The sequence below is a fragment of the Prionailurus bengalensis genome, chromosome D4, assembly GCF_016509475.1.
Source record: "Prionailurus bengalensis isolate Pbe53 chromosome D4, Fcat_Pben_1.1_paternal_pri, whole genome shotgun sequence".
Classification (NCBI taxonomy): Eukaryota; Metazoa; Chordata; class Mammalia; order Carnivora; family Felidae; genus Prionailurus; species Prionailurus bengalensis.
The window spans coordinates 72,708,635-72,726,542 of NC_057359.1; the positions used below are offsets into that span (position 1 = coordinate 72,708,635).

General features: G+C 36.6%; 1 protein-coding gene across 6 annotated transcripts in view; it reads right to left on the bottom strand.

The window, feature by feature from the left end:
- Positions 1 to 17,908, bottom strand: part of PTBP3 (polypyrimidine tract binding protein 3) — a 121,479-nt gene that overhangs the window by 72,598 nt on the left and 30,973 nt on the right. For 3 of the 6 annotated variants that reach the window (XM_043566339.1, XM_043566343.1, XM_043566341.1), the window contains one exon: positions 9,131 to 9,203. In XM_043566339.1, the coding sequence (XP_043422274.1) occupies positions 9,131 to 9,203 (73 nt within the window). Of the gene's footprint in view, positions 1 to 9,121; positions 9,204 to 17,908 lie in introns of those variants that run through there. The other 3 variants (XM_043566338.1, XM_043566342.1, XM_043566340.1) reach the window with 1 other exon arrangement.

A 17,908-nucleotide genomic window follows, 5' to 3' on the forward strand; every position in this document is an offset into this window, starting at 1 on the left:
GAACAGTGCCCATTCCCTTGATGTCCACAATATCACCTTTCTTGTAGATTCGCATGTATGTTGCCAAAGGAACAACTCCATGTTTTCTAAAAGGCCTAGAGAACATATAGCGAGTACCTCTCCTCTTTCCCTTTGTGTTGGTCATTTTGGCGAATTACTGGAAGATGGTGGTATTGTGAGACAGACTCTTAATTACAGAGAACAACCTGATGGTTACCAGAGGGGAGGGGAGGGGGAATGGGTTAAATAGGCAATGGGGATTAAAGAGTGAATTTGTGATAAGAACTGGATGATGTATGAACTGTTGAATCACTATACTGTACAGCTGAAACTAATACAATACTGTATGTTAACTAAGTAGGATTAAAATTAAAACTTACAGGAAAAAAGTAACAGCTTAAATAATGCAGAAAATAAAAGGAAGAGTTATAATCATTGTTCAAAAACCACTAGCTTTTTAGACTCTTAAATACAGAGACCTGAGGACTGCTGGAGGGGTTATGAGTGTGGGGACAGGCTAAATGGGTATGAGACACTGAGGAGGGCACTTGTTGGGATGAGCACTGGGTGTTATACATAGGGGATGAATTACTGGAATCTACTACTGAAACCATTATTGCATTATATGCTAACTAACTTGGATATAAATAAATAAATACATACACACATAATAAAATACTAACTTTTATAATTGCCCTTGTATTTACTTTCATTGAGATATTTATTCCTTTACATGGCTTTTAGTTACTGTCTCATGGCCTTCATTTTCAAGCTAAAGGACTTCTTTGAGTTTTTCTTGCAGGGCAGGTCTAGTGGTAATAAACTCCCTCAGCTTCTGTTTATCTGGAAATGTCTTAATTTCTTTCTCTTTTTTAAAAGATTTTATTTTCACGTAATCTCTATACTCAATGTGGAGCTCGAACTTGCAACTCCAAGATCAAGAGTTGAACATTCCACCAACCAAGCCAACCAGATGCCCCTCTCTTTTTTTTTCTTAATTCGTGATTGGCCCATAGAGCCAGGTATGCTACATGTAAATGACCTAATTTATTTTTAAATCCAATTTATTTAAAATAAAACATAAAGATACTTTTTGAACTCATGAACTCACGAGTTCATGAGATCATGACCTGAGCCACAGTTGGACACTTAACCAACTAAGCCACCCAGTACCACAAAACACAAAGATACTTTTTTTTAATTTTATTTTTTATTTTTTAAAGTTTACATCCAAATTAGCATATCGTGAAGCAATGATTTCAGGAGTAGATTCCTTAATGCCCCTTACCCATTTAGCCCATCCCCCCTCCCACACCCCCTCCCGTAACCCTCTGTTTGTTCTCCATATTTATGAATCTCTTCTGTTTTGTCCCCCTCCCTGTTTTTATATTATTTTTGTTTCCCTTCCCTTATGTTCATCTGTTTTGTCTCTTAAAGTCCTCATATGAGTGAAGTCATATGATTTTTGTCTTTCTCTGACTAGTTTCACTTAGCGTAATACCCTCCAGTTCCATCCATGTAGTTGCAAATGGCATTTCATTCTTTTTGATTGCCAAGTAATACTCCATTGTGTATATATACCACATCTTCTTTATCCATTCATCCATTGATGGACATTTGGGCTCTTTCCATACTTTGGATATTGTTCGTAGTGCTGCTATAAACATTGGGGTGCATGTGTCCCTTCGAAACAGCCCACCTGTATCCCTTGGATAAATACCCAGTAGTGCAATTGCTGAGTCGTAGGGTAGTTCTATTTTTAGTTTTTTGAGGAACCTCCACACTGTTTTCCAAAGCGGCTGCACCAGCTTGCATTCCAACACAAAGATACTTTTTAAGGACAGTTTTGCCAAGTATTGGACACTTGGTTGACAGTTTAATTCTTTTAGTACTTTGAATAGATTGGCTCACTGCTTTCTGGTGCCCAAAGTTCCTGATGAGAAATGTGCTCATATTCTCATTGAGGATCCTTGTGTGTGATGAGTTGATTCCTTCTGCTTTCACGATTCTTTGCAGAAAGTTTATTATAATGTGTCTCATGGGAGGTGTCCTCGAGTTCACCTTACTTGGAATTCATTAAGCTTCTTGGATATTTATACTCCTGTTTTGCATCAAATTTGTCGCTGTGGTAACTCTGGAAATCAGATTCTTCCCCTTCCTCAGGGTCTTCCGTTTTGTTACTGTTTTTCTTTTTTTGATTGTTGTAGGCTATTTCTCTGTACCAAGAATCAGCCTCAAGTGTAAACTTAAGGTCTTTTCTTCTGGTTTCTTCCGAGCCTTTGCCTAGGCATATACTATCACTTTCTAATTTTCCCTGTAGATACAGTTGTTTTCTAATGTCTTAGTTTTTGATGCCTCACTCCCAAATAAGGTAAAAGAGGAAAAATGAAGGAAGAAGCAAAGAGCACCAGGCCTTTAAATCCACTAGAAGTCACTGGGAGAGGCAGATATATCTGCTTCCCTACCCCCATCTTTCTTTTTGGAACTTTAATTACATATATGGTCAGACCACCTAATTTTTGTTCTATAGTAAACTATTCATTTCTTCCTCAATCTCTTTTGGTCTGTATGCTTTCATTTCTATTGTGGTTTATTTGTTTGTTTGTTTTTAGGATTTTATTTTTAAGCAATCTCTACACCCAACGTGGGGCTCACACTCACAACTTCGAGATTAAGAGTTGTGTGCTCTACTAACCAGGAGGACCAGGCGTCCCTCTACTGATGTCTTTAAATTCAGTGATCATTATATAACTATATAATGTGCTATTAATGCAATGCCATGTGTTTTTAAAAATTTTTTTTTCAACGTTTATTTATTTTTGGGACAGAGAGAGACAGAGCATGAAAGGGGGAGGGGCAGAGAGAGAGGGAGACAGAATCGGAAACAGGCTCCAGGCTCTGAGCCATCAGCCCAGAGCCTGACGCGGGGCTCGAACTCACGGACCGCGAGATCGTGACCTGGCTGAAGTCGGACGCTTAACCGACTGCGCCACCCAGGCGCCCCTGTTTTTTAGATGTATTTTTATCTTTAGAAATTATATTTGATTTTTTATAGGTTCCATTTTTCTGTCTTATACTAATATTTTCCTTTAAATCCTTAAACGTACTTTTAATAACCATTTCAAAGTCCAAATCTGCTAATTTCATCACTTCTGTCATTTTTTAGGTCTGCTTCTGTTGACTGATTTTTCTCCTGGTTATGAGTCACAGTTTTGTGATTCTTTCTATGTTTGGCAATTTTTGACTCAACAGTCAACATCGTGAGCACAAGGATTTGTTTTATAACTTTAACATGCCAGACTCTTTTCTGGAAAAAAAGGTAATTTCATATCAGGCAATTATTTTGGAGTCTTTTTTTTTTTTTTAATTTAAAATTTTTTTAATGTTTATTTATTCTTGAGAGAGAAGAGAGACAGAGCACGAGCGAGAGAGGGGCAGAGAGAGAGGGAGACACAGAATCTGAAGCAGGCTCCAGGCTCTGAGCTGTGAGCACAGAGCCCGATGCAAGGCTCGAACCCACAAACCATGAGATCATGACCTGAGCCAAAGTCAGACGCTTAACTAACTGAGCCACCCAGGCGCCCCTGGAATCTGTTTTTAAGCTTTGTTAGTGTGGGTGTAGAATGGTAGCGTTTACGCTAGAGCTGGTGTACCATTAGCAGTAAGGCATGTGTGGCTTACTATTTGGCAATAGATTCAAAGGTAGCTTTCTAGAGCACTTTTCTCACAGAGCTCCCTTCTCTCCCATACACTGCCTCCACAGCTCCTAGCCTCAGCCTTTCAAACCTGGATCTGTCTATTCAACTCAGCAATTCTGCCATGTTTGCTTGGGTTCCCCTCCACTGTGCCCCCACCCTGCCCCCGCAGCTTACATAAAGTCTAAAAAAAAAAATGGCAAAGTGATAATAGGGCTTGCCTCAGTTGTCCATTGTGATCCGAAATCCTAGTCCTGCATATAATAATAATATATTTGAAATAACAGCTGCTTCAAAAAAAAGTTAACTTGTCAGTCATGTAAAAAGTCTAAATGTAGACATTCCAAACGTGGAATGGTGACATACAAAGTTATCAGTGACTCAGGCTCTACTTGTCTTTCTGTTGGGGTGCAGCCTTCAACTTCATCCTCTAAAATGGAAACTGGAACTCCCACAGGCAGTAGGATAAAAGAGGAAAAAGTATACCCATGTAGAAATACTCCAGAAGTAACTTCTATAACTTCCTCTTACATCTCATTAGCCAGGACTTAATCACATCTAGCTGTAAGGAAGACTGAAAAGTAGCTGTTTAATTTGGGAGACAATATGCCCAGATGAAAATTAGGGTTCTGTCACTAAAGAAAACAGAAGAAAACAGAAAAGTATTGGGGTACACAATAAACCATCTATGCGATAATTCCTAAGATTAAATTTAAAAGGAAAGGTATACATTTCATGAAGAAATATGTAGAACATTTTCATAATTACCAAAGGACATAAAACAGGACCCACAAATATGAAATCACAGGTCAGGTTCCCAGATAGAAAGACACAATTTTGTTTATCACCATTCCAATTTTTATATCTTGCGGTAAATCCATAAATTTGTAATTAATTTACTTGCAAAGTTTCTTCTCCATGTGTAAAGGTGTTAATATGTTGACCCCATTAACAGAACTATGCCAACAGCTACATTTTATCAGTTTTATCATCATCTGCTAACACTGAAATATCCGTTATTACCCAATAAAGGTTTAATGTTGAATCATCTCAAGGAATCAAAGTATAGCTTCTGGGAAGTCATTCTATCAAAAGTGAAATATCTAACATTAATGAAAATTGAGTTTTAAAAGTTCTACCTTCAACATCAACTTTTTATGAGGCAGTAATACAAATGTAAGTTTTGGTGCAACCGTGTCATGATAAAAATACTGTTCTGACAGTCCCAGGGGCAGACGTGTATGTGCAATTGGTCTGGTGCATACATAACTCCTTTACCAAACAAGCAATATTCTACTAATAGAAAGAAGCTATAATTGTCAAATTTTACAAATTATTTTTAAATCCACATTTAGAACCACAAAAATTTTGTGATTCTACCCATTATCAATGCAATTTAAAAAATTTTTGTATCTTTATAGCACCACTACCAACAATAGCTAAAGTATGGAAAGAGCCCAAATGTCCATCAATGGATGAATGGATAAAGAAGATGTGGTATATATATACAATGGAGTATTCCTTGGCAATCAAAAAGAATGAAATCTTGCCATTTGCAACTACATGGATGAAACTGGAGGGTATTACGCTAAGTGAAATTAGTCAGAGAAAGACAAAAATCGTATGACTTCACTCATATGAGGACTTTAAGAGACAAAACAGATGAACATAAGGGAAGGGAAACAAAAATAATATAAAAACAGGGAGGGGGACAAAACAGAAGAGATTCATAAATATGGAGAACAAACAGAGGATTACGGGAGGGGGTGTGGGAGGGGGGATGGGCTAAATGGGTAAGGGGCATTAAGGAATCTACTCCTGAAATCATTGCTTCACGATATGCTAATTTGGATGTAAACTTTAAAAAATAAAAAATAAAATAAAATAAATTTTTGTATTTTTAAAAAAATACCTGGGGCACTAAGTGGCTCAGTCGGCTGAGCATCCAACTTCCGCTCAGGTCATGATCTCACAGTTCATGAGTTCAAGCCCCACACTGGGCTTGCTGCTGTCAGTGCAGAGCATGCTTCAATTCCTCTGTCTCCCCTCCCCCCCCGCCCCTCCCTTGTTCATGCTCTCTCAAACCTAAAAACTAAAAGCAAAAAAAAAACAAAACAAAAAAATCACCTTACACAGGGATTAAACTCCTTTGTAAATGATCAGTAAAGCCTTTCTCTCCAAATTTGTTCAAAATCAATTAGAATATAGTCATGGAATGGAACACCAAAATCTTGAAAGTTTAAAGTTTTTTGAAGTTTGCAAATATTAGACCAAATATCATAAAAATATTTTTGTGTGTAAGTGACCTCCAAAAAAAAAAAGGTAAAATTTCCAGGTGTCAACAGCCAAACCTCTCAGCAAATGCAAACTAAAATTAGAAATTTCCCATAGAAAGAAAGAAAGAAAGAAAGAAAGAAAGAAAGAAAGAAAGAAAGAAAAGAAGGGTAGGCGAGGGAAGGGGAGAAATTTCCCATCTACCAGAAACATTTAAAAAGGAAGCCTATCTCTGTTCAGGAATTTACATTCTGAATTTTCTCTTCCTCTCTGGCTTAAGAATCTCCAAGGTAATAAATTAACATATACATTAGAAGATGTAGGGGCTGGTGGTACCTTAGAAAATCTAGCAGAGCAAACCACAAAACACCTTAGAGATTCTCACAGAAGAAAAAACAATTCAGCTAAAAACTATTACTCACACAAGGAAAAACACTAGAATATAATAAGCAAATATTCAACAGAAGAATTAAACAGTACACTAGACAAAGTTGAACAGAGAATGAGTGAATCAGAAAAACATTTTAAAGAAATTATCCAAAATACAGGACCTCAAGGAAAAAGACATGACAATATAAGACGTTAAAACAAATACAGGACTGAATGAAATGGGTCTCATACATGTCTAACTGGAGTTACAGAAGGAGCTGCTTCTTTTTTTTTTTTTTAAGGTTAATTTTATTTATTTTGAGAGAGAAAGGAAGAGAGAGAGGAAGAGAGAGAGAGAGAGAGAGAGAGAAAGAGAGAGAGAGAGATCATGATCTGAGCCAAAATGAAGTCAGAGCCACCCAGGTGCCCACAGGAGGCAGTTCTGTGAAGAGCTGGGTCACTCCAAAACAGGATAAATGAAAGTTAAGTCTCCAGCAATGGTCCTTAATACTGGCTGAACCTTAGATTATCACCTAAGAAGCTTAAAAAAGAAAGAAAGAAAGAAAGAAAGAAAGAAAGAAAGAAAGAAAGAAAGAAAGAAAGAAAGAAAGAAAGAAAGAAAAACAGTGCCTAAACCTACACCACCCAGAGATTTTAGAATTGGTGTGGGGTAGGTCAAAGTATCTTTGTTTCCCTCAAAGCTTCCCAAGCTATTTTAGTGAGTATCCAGGTTTGAGAACCTGTGATCCATACCTACAAACAGCTAAACCAATGAACAAAAATAAAGAGAAAAATGTTAAAAATAACTACAGAGAAGTAATTTTACCTACAGAGTAGTAAGCCTGCTCACAAACTTCCCAACAATAGAAGCTAAAAGAGAATCATACCTTCAAAGTGTAGAGAGAAGTAACTGTCAACCTAAAATTCTAAATAGCTAACTAACATTCAATAGTGATAATGAAATAGACATTTTTTAGTCATAAAGTCTGAGAAGTTACCATTTATAGAGCTTTGCAGAAAGAGCTATTAAATAGGGTGGGCTGAACATAGAATGGAATGGGATATAAGAAGAAATTCAAAACATAAAAGCAAAAAACACAACAAACTCTTGTTGCCAGCTAAACTCACATTTCATTTTTTTTTTTTTTCCCTAAGTAATCAATCAACCAGGATGAAAATCCTCCTGGTCATCCATCCTGGTAGTTCATAAACATGACCAAACAAAGTGACCTGTTTTTAAAAGAACAAACATATGGGCCCAACCCTAGGTGTACTGTAACTCTAGGAATAAGGACATTTTTTTAGCATCCTACACCAAGAGGATAATCAGGTTTAGAAACATCAGGTTCTAGTATTAATACAGCAGTTCTCAAAGTGTGGCTCTGCAGTAGCATCACTGTTATCAGGGAACTTGTGGAAATGCAAATTCTTAGGACCCACCTCAGATCTACTTTATTAGAAATTCTGGGTATGGACTCAGCAACCATGCTTTAACAGGCCCTCCAGGTGACTCTGACACCAGCTCCAGTTTGAGAAAGCTGCTTTAGTCTCATGCTCATATTATCCGTTTACACTTCTACGTGAACAAATACTCTGCTGCTGTCCTGCCCATAAAATCTATTCATTTAGTCCTCTAGAGCAATGTACCATGGTTAACCAATTCCTAGACATTCTTAATCTCTTCAGTGAATTTTCTTTCTATCTTTTCCCTCAACTGAAACTAACCCTCTTCTCTTATAGAGTTCTCACATAAAAGCTGTTCACTCTCCCAAACACCATGTGGCTGAGGGTCTGGAAAGTGAGGTTCACTCATTCCTGCTTCCTATATCTCCAAAAACATTTGGATAAAAATCTTGCCTTTTGTGACACTCTCCACTCTCAAGCCTTTTAAACTGCGGATGATACTAACTTCCAAATTTCTCTTGTGATGTTGGGAAGAACCCAATGACTACCCAACATTTCCATGTGGATGTTGCAGAGGAACTTCAAATTCAATATATAAACATCAGAACCTGCCATATTACCCAACTCTGTTCTTCCTACAGTTTCTATATGAATGGCACCACCACTCATCTATCTAATTATCCAAGTCCTAAACCTGGAGATAAATCATCAATGGAATCCCTTATCCAAATATTCAATTAATCACCAGTTACTATCAATTTCACCTTCTGTGAATTCTCTAATTCTCTCCATTACAACTGCTAGTGCTATAGTACTAATTACCATCCCTAACTGGGAAATCCTATACAGCAATAGCCTCTTAACTGTTCACCCTCCCTCCTGTATTGCACTCTTCCAGTTCATTTCACAGTCCCTAAATTTTAAGAACATGTATTTTTAAACAATGTGGTAACTTATGGAATGTAAATTATGTTCCAATTTTTTAAAATCATGTAAACTTATAGTTTTAATACTTCTATTATTCTAAATCATCATTAAACACAAGCTTTTAAATCCAGCTCTTTTACTCAATTGTTCTGGGTCACCAACATATTGACAGTTTTATCACAATTATGTAACACAAAGAACATCAATCAAAAAAGGAATTATCGAATTAGACACAAGTTAAAATTTAAGGGCCACAACTGCTAACTTCATCTATGTGAACTTTCCTACAATAAATTTTACCACAATAAATGTTTACTGAACTTTACTGCAATAAGTGTTTTTGTTATAAATAATGGCATTTCAATAAATGTTTAGATGAGCAAACGAAGAAAAAAATTTTTTGAAACTCATGGAAAGAAAACATTCTAGATTCTGAAAAAACGAAAACTCACCATACACACCTGTAGAAGTAGAATTGTTCATGGTAAAGGGTCCGTCAATGTCATCAGAAGAAAGAAGCTCATCAGATCCCCGCTGAAAAGCAAGGGCAATATTGTTAATAAAACAAGTCTTGGATAATGGTCCACATTTACTACTAAAAATATTAAAAATATTAAAAGTTAATATTATTACTTCTGTTTGAATATCAAGGCCTTTAAAGGGAAATCCTCAAGAATCACAAAACTTAAAGGTTGGAGAAGTGAATTTCACAGAAAAAAAAATTACTGCATATCCACATGGTTGTTAGTTATATATACAAAAAAAAAAAAAAAAAAAAAGCCAACCTGCTATCATATAATTGGGGACATAATCCTTCATCCCTTTTTGAACAAACCCAATCTTCAGATGTTTCATTTGAAGTACCAAAAACCATACTTAGGGGTTGCATCCTGAAATTTTTTCTGTAATTTATTTTAAGGTATATTTGGTATATTTTAAATATACTTAGTATTTTAAAATATGTTGTTTTTTTTAGTATATTCTTAAGTATTCATGTGGAAATAATTTGTGTAGCACCTGTTAAGAATCCTGACTTGATACCTACATATTTTCTTATTTTTCATTTTTTATTCATGTATTTTTTCCTATGTGTTTTTTAAAGTTGAACACAAAGATGCAATTTACTTCTATATTTGGTGATAGCTGAAACCCTTTATAATTGGTGATTTTTTTACCCATTAATCTTCAGAATGATCTTTAACGTGTATACTAATTCTTAAACAACTACTGTTTAAATAATTTACTCTTTTTCTGATGAGAGTTTTGACCAATTGCAAGCTGAACTGTCAATGCGAAAAGACAAGTCAGACAAGCCTTCTCATTTTAACTGTAAGATCTATTACCAAGATTTAAAAGTTTACATTTACAATGGACAATAAATGCCATATACAAAGTTAAAATCAACCAATTTCCAATGTTACTGTTTGTTTAACCTGGTCAGTTTTGAAGATCAAATATTTTGGTCTACTGGATGATAAAACTTAATCCTTAAACTATCCTACAAATATCAGAATAGTAATTATGCTCCAAAATATGTTTAATGTTTAGGTGTTGAGTACCATTGTAGGAAACAACTTCAGCCTTTGCTAAAGAAAGGCAAAGCACTGATGTGTTTGCATAACAGAAATACAATTACTTAAACAATTCTTGTATTAAACATCTGGAAATTATTCCCTTTCGTTCTTCACGAGTTTATACAGACAGCTTGGGACAAGAAGAAATTAAATAAGCACATAAGAAGAAATAAAAAGGAAAATCTCAACTTCCAGAAAGATAACAGAAGAGTATTTTCATAATTTTGGAGTAGAGAAAGATTTCTTAAACAAGAAACAAAAGCACAATTATGAAGGAAAAATACTGATAAACTTGACATTGAAATTAATTTTATTTACAATATACACAATGTCAAATTATTATGTTGTACATCTGAAACTAATGCTGTATGTCAGGTTTTTGGGTTTTTTTTTAAGAATTTTATTTAATAAGAGACATTAGGAGATTTATTTATTTATTTATTTATTTTTAATTTTTTTTTCACCGTTTATTTATTTTTGGGACAGAGAGAGACAGAGCATGAACGGGGGAGGGGCAGAGAGAGGGAGACACAGAATCGGAAACAGGCTCCAGGCTCTGAGCCATCAGCCCAGAGCCCGACGCGGGGCTCGAACTCACAGACCGCGAGATCATGACCTGGCTGAAGTCGGACGCTTAACCGACTGCGCCACCCAGGCGCCCCGACATTAGGAGATTTAAAAGGCAAGTAACAGAGTGGGAGAAAATATCTGCAATACACATAACCAACAAATTTTATATCCAGAACTTACTAAGAAAGAGAAAAAAGGAGAAAAAAAAAATCCTCACTAGCAATCACTAAGAAAGTCCAAATAAAAGAAAACAACAAAAGAGTTCCATAGGCACCTAACAAAGTGGTAGACTTTACTTGTGTTCCAGAGTATTTGTGCCTTCCCTTTTTCCTGTGAAAGGATTTTTCACCCCCATCCATGGTGACATAACTTGCCATGTCTCCTGTGGGAGAATACTTCCCTCACCCACTGACACTGAGCACAGTTTTACAATATGCTCTGGCCTATGGAATATGAGTAGACATGACCCATACTAAATCCAAGCAGAAGCTTCAAAAGATATTACTAGTTTCTGCTAATTTTTTCCTCTTTCCCCCTTAAATATGGGCTGTTCTTTCAACCTGATTCCCAGAAAAAGAACACATACAGCTTCAGAACAGCCACCAACCACTATAAGTGAATGAGAAACAAATGTTATGTCTAAGCTATATCTAAATGACTAAAACCATATCCAATAGACATATGAAAAGATGCTTAACCTCACTGGTCATCAGGGAAATGTAAGTTAAAACCATAATAAAATACTAGATATTAAAAAAGACTGACAATATCAAGAGTTGATAACAATGTGGAACATCAGAACTAGTATATTGCTAGTGGGAGTGCAAGTTGGCACAACTTTGGAAAACTGACCCAATATACTAATGTTGAATATATGACTATCCTACAAACCTTATGTATTCTATTCCTATGAATACACTCAAGACAGTTCATGCTTATGTGCACCTAAACACATGAGAATGTTCTCATCAGCATTGTTTCTACTCATCAAATTGGAAACAGCTACGTTATCAACTCTAGTATGGATAGATTGTTGTAAATGCACTCGATGATTTATGCCACTGAGAATGAATTATTGCCCCATACACTAACATAGATAAATCTCACAAGCATAAGAAGTCATTCACAAAAGAATATATACTGTATCATACTACTGCATTTATATGGAGTTCAAGAATATGGTGAAAACAAAATTACACATTGGACAGCAACATGCAAAAGAATGAAACTGGACCACTTTCTTACACCATATATAAAAATAAAGTCAAAATGGATTTAAGACCTAAGTATGAGACCTGAAACCATAAAAATCCTAACTTCTTTGACATCAGCCATAGCAACTTCTTCTAGATATTTCTCCTGTGGCAAGGGAGATAAAAGCAAAAATATATTACTGAGACTTCAACAAAATAAAAAGCTTCTGCACAGCGAAGGAAACAATCAACAAAACTAAAAGGCAACCAATGGAATGGGAGAAGATATTTGCAAACGACATACACAATAAAGGGTTAGTATCCAAAATATATAAAGAACTGATGCAACTCAACACCCCCAAAATGAATAATCCAATTAAAACATGGGCAGAAGATACGAAGACACTTTTCCAAAGAAGACATACAGATGGCCAACAGACACCTGCAAACATGTTCAACATTACTTATCTGAGGGAAATACAAATCAAAACTACTATGGGATATCACCTCACACCTGTAAGAATGGCTAAAATCAACAACTCGAGAAATAACAGGTGTTGGCAAGGATGTGGAAAAAGGAGACCCCTCTTGCACTGTTGGTGGGAATGCGAACTGGTACAGTGACCATGGAACAGAGTATGGAGGTTCCTCAAAAACTTAAAAATAGAACTACTCTACAATCCACCAATTGCATTACTAGGTATTTACCAAAGAATACAAAAATACTAATTCAAAGGGATACATGCACCTCAATGTTTATAGTAGCATTACCTACAATAGCCAAATTATGGAAACAGCCCAAGTGTCCATCAACTAATGAATCAATAAAGATGTTGCAGCATATATATACAATGGAATATTATTTGGCCATAAAAAAGAATTAAATCTTGCCATTTGCCATGACACAGGTGGAGCCAGAGTATTATGCTAAGCGAAATAAGTCAGCCAAAGATAAATACCATATGATTTCACTCATGTGTGGAACTTAAGAAACAAAACACATGACCAAAGGGGGGACAAAAAGAGAGAGAGAGGCAAACCAAGAAACAGACTCTTAACTATAGAGAACAAATGGATGATTACCAGGAAGAAGGCGTGTGGAAGGGGGATGTGCTGAACAGGTGACAGGGATTAAGGAGTGCACCTGTGATGAGCATGGGTGCTGTATGGCAATGCTGGTCATTATACTATACACCTGAAACTAATATTAGGCTATGTTAACTGCAATTTAAATAAAAAGTACTTTCATTCTTCAAAGACACCATTAAAAAGAAAAAGAATGAAAAACCAAGCCAGAGAATGGGAGAAAATATTTGCAAAAACTAAATAAAGACAAATAACCCAATAATAATAATAATAATAAACAGGCAAAAAGCATTTGAAAAGACATTTCTCCAAAGATATACAAATGGCCTGTAAACACATGAAAATATCAAATATCAACATCATTAGACATTAAGGAAATGGAAATTTAAAAAAAATAAGTGCAGTATTTGCACTTTATTTGTTTGTTTTTAGGGAAAGCGCGCAAGCGGGGGACAGGGAGAGAGAGAATCTTAAAGGCTCCAACACTCAGCACAGAGTTTGAAGCAGGGCTCAATCCCATGACCCTGGGATCATGACCTGAGCCAAAATCAGGAGTCAGACGCTCAACCGACTGAGCCACGCAGGTTGCCCGAGAAATGCAAATTTTAAAACCACAGAGAGCACTTCAAATAAAATGTAAGACTAAGACATCACCACACACCTACCAGAACAATTAGAATAAGGAAAGGTGACATATCAAATGCAGGTGAGGATGTGGAAGAAAGTGGATCTCTCATACACTGAAGATAGGAACGGTACAGCCACTCTGGACTGTTTGGTGGTTTCTTTAAAATGAAACATACACAGCAATCTCAAAAGATCACATTCTCAAAACAAAAATTCACATGTTCTACGATTTTATTCATACAACATTCTCAAAATGACAGAATTATAGAGATGGAAAAGAGACCAACAGTTGTGAGGGAGCAGAGATGGTTGGGAGGAGGTAGTGGGTAATTAAAGGATGCCAGAAGGGAGATCTTTGTGGTGATAGGTTAGTTCTGTATCTTGACTGTAATAGTTACATGAATCTACACATGCAGCAAAATGAAACAATTATAAACAGGCACTTTATCAATGTCTTTGATAGTGTGCTGTAATTAAAATGTAACCATTGGAGGAACCTGGGAGGGTACACAGGACCCCTTCACAATATCTCTACAATTTGTTGTGAATCTTGAAATTTTTCCCAAATAAAAAGTTAAGACAAAAAACAAAACAGGGGCGCCTGTGTGGCTCAGTCGGTTGAGTGTCTGACTTTGGCTCAGGTCATGATCTCTCGGTTTGTGAGTTTGAGCCCCACATCGGGCTCTGTGCTGACAGCTCAGAGCCTGGAGCCTGCTTCATATTCTGTGTCTCCCTCTCTCTGCCCCTCCTTCACTCACACTCTGTCTATCTGAAAAATAAATAAAACATTAAAAAGTTTTTTTGAAATAAAAAATAAAAAACAAAACAAAACAGAACAAAACATGTATCATTCTAAGCCAGAGGATTCCTACTTGACTTGAGACTTTTTGCTGGCTTAAAATAGTCATCACCAACACCTGTGCTCGATCAACCCTCAAGAAGGGATAAGACAAGGCTGGTCAAGCTGTCAGTTACTACAGCTCACTGTCAGAACTCATGCCTCACACTACTGTTCCATACAATGGTGATCCAGAAGGCATCCCTTCAAAGACAGGCAACATTCAAAGTAAAACAATCCTATGAGTTCCTTATGGGAATCTGTACATAAGGTAAAGGAAGGGAAGACTCAAAAGCCAGACAACATACACCAGAAAAAGTATACAACTTTAAATTATGAGCAAATAAGAACTTTGTAAAATAAAATAAAAAATTAAGAAAATAGCCTCTCCTAAATAAAATGCAAAGGGATATAACAGCTCAAAGGAGAGGCAAGTAAGAATTCTACCAAACGATTTAAAAGATAGATTGATGAAAAAAAAAAAGAATAAAGCAGCGTCGTGAAAGTCAGACATTACAAAGAGGAGAGCCAAAAGTGCAAAACACACCTTTCCACCATCCAAAGAAGTTACCTACTGCAAAGAACCAACTCTTAATCTGGACTTTAAGTATCCAAAAGCCACACAGAATAAATTTTCAGGAAAGCCCTCCCTTGCAGGCACATGAGATTACTTAAATGCAACTGGCGAAAGTGTCAGACTGTTAACAAAGGCCCCACACAATGTTTGACAGCTAAGAATCCAAAAACTTCCCTGCAGTCTTCTTAATGCACACAAGCTATTTCAGTTACAATTTGGGGAGAACTGAGTTACTCATAGTTCTATTTCCATCTTATTCAATAAACTGTTACCTGGTTTCCTAACAAGTAAATCACCAATCAACCATTAACATGAAATTATTCCCTGTTGCTTACTGAATCAATTCTAAACTTACTATATGGCCATTAAAAGCTCTTTCTAACCCAGACCTCCTCCTACACACAGTAACACTCCTGTCTTGTAATTTACCCCAGACACACTATCTTTATTCTTGCCTCATTATGCTATTCTCCCACCTCAAACACTATCCCTTCACTACATATCCATTCCTACATAATGATCACAAGTAAATACTATCACATCCTTGAAAATTTTCCTTTCCCCAAAATGAAGAGGCTGAACTTAATTTTGATTGCCTTGCGGGATTAAAATGTACGTATGTTTTAGGATGTTAGTACACTTGCATAATGTATTCTTCCTATATGTATAGCTATCAATATCACACATTTTGTCAAATATGTATGCAAAGTTTTTTTTTTTCAGCCACTTTCAGTCTATTATTGTGTCTTACACTTGATTGTATTTCCCCACAGTCTATAGGACAGTGTCAGGTATATTATATGTAATGACTCTCTGCCTTGGTTATACATTACAATCATATAACCAGTTAAAAAAAATTGTTTTTATTTGAGAGAAAGAGTATGTGCTCAAATAGGGGGAGAGGGGCAAAGGGAGAGAAAGAGAGAATCCCATATAATCAGTTTAAAATCAACACCAGATGTCAGGTCCTACCCCAAAGATTCTTAACCAATAGGTATAGGCTAAGGCGGAACCTGTATATTTCCAAAGGTCTAATGTGTACCCACCTGAGGACCACTATAAACAGATGTTTTAATAAACACAGAAATATAAGAGTGAAGTGGTTTAAAAGACTAAAATAAAATAGTCTTCTAGAGTAGACCAGATCTAGGTTCAACAGACTCCACAATCTTAAATTTACCTTTGTATGATACTACACGTTATTTATTTATTTTTTTTTCAGCCTTCCCTTTTTATTTTTTTTTTTATGAAATTTATTGACAAATTGGTTTCCATACAACACCCAGTGCTCATCCCAAAAGGTGCCCTCCTCAATACCCATCACCCACCCTCCCCTCCTTCCCACCCCCCATCAACCCTCAGTTCTCGGTTTTTAACAGTCTCTTATGCTTTGGCTGTCTCCCACTCTAACCTCTTTTTTTTTTTTTTTCCTTCCCCTCCTCCATGGGTTTCTGTTGAGTTTCTCAGGATCCACATAAGAGTGAAACCATATGGTATCTGTCTTTCTCTGTATGGCTTATTTCACTTAGCATCACACTCTCCAGTTCCATCCACGTTGCTACAAAAGGCCATATTTCATTTTTTCTCATTGCCACGTAGTACTCCATTGTGTATATAAACCACAATTTCTTTATCCATTCATCAGTTGATGGACATTTAGGCTCTTTCCATAATCTGGCTATTGTTGAGAGTGCTGCTATGAACATTGGGGTACAAGTGGCCCTATGCATCAGTACTCCTGTATCCCTTGGATAAATTCCTAGCATTGCTATTGCTGGGTTATAGGGTAGGTCTATTTTTAATTTTCTGAGGAACCTCCACACTGCTTTCCAGAGTGGCTGCACCAATTTGCATTCCCACCAATAGTGCAAGAGGGTTCCCGTTTCTCCACATCCTCTCCAGCATCTATAGTCTCCTGATTTGTTCATTTTGGCCACTCTGACTGGCGTGAGGTGATACCTGAGTGTGGTTTTGATTTGTATTTCCCTGATAAGGAGCGACGCTGAACATCTTTTCATGTGCCTGTTGGCCATCCGGATGTCTTCTTTAGAGAAGTGTCTATTCATGTTTTCTGCCCATTTCTTCACTGGGTTATTCGTTTTTCGGGTGTGGAGTTTGGTGAGCTCTTTATAGATTTTGGATACTAGCCCTTTGTCCGATATGTCATTTGCGAATATCTTTTCCCATTCCATTGGTTGCCTTTTAGTTTTGTTGGTTGTTTCCTTTGCTGTGCAGAAGCTTTTTATCTTCATGAGGTCCCAGTAATTCACTTTTGCTTTTAATTCCCTTGCCTTTGGGGATGTGTCGAGTAAGAGATTGCTACGGCTGAGGTCAGAGAGGTCTTTTCCTGCTTTCTCCTCTAAGGTTTTGATGGTTTCCTGTCTCACATTCAGGTCCTTTATCCATTTTGAGTTTATTTTTGTGAATGGTGTGAGAAAGTGGTCTAGTTTCAACCTTCTGCATGTTGCTGTCCAGTTCTCCCAGCACCATTTGTTAAAGAGACTGTCTTTTTTCCATTGGATGTTCTTTCCTGCTTTGTCAAAGATGAGTTGGCCATACGTTTGTGGGTCTAGTTCTGGGGTTTCTATTCTATTCCATTGGTCTATGTGTCTGTTCTTGTGCCATACACGTTATTTAATCTAAGGCTGTTTACTCATCTGTAAAATGAGGATAATAATGCTACCCATCATCACCATCCTCTGAGGATTAATGTTTCTAATGCATAAGGTATCACTAAACACTAGCAGATAAACACTAATGATTAATTACTCAGT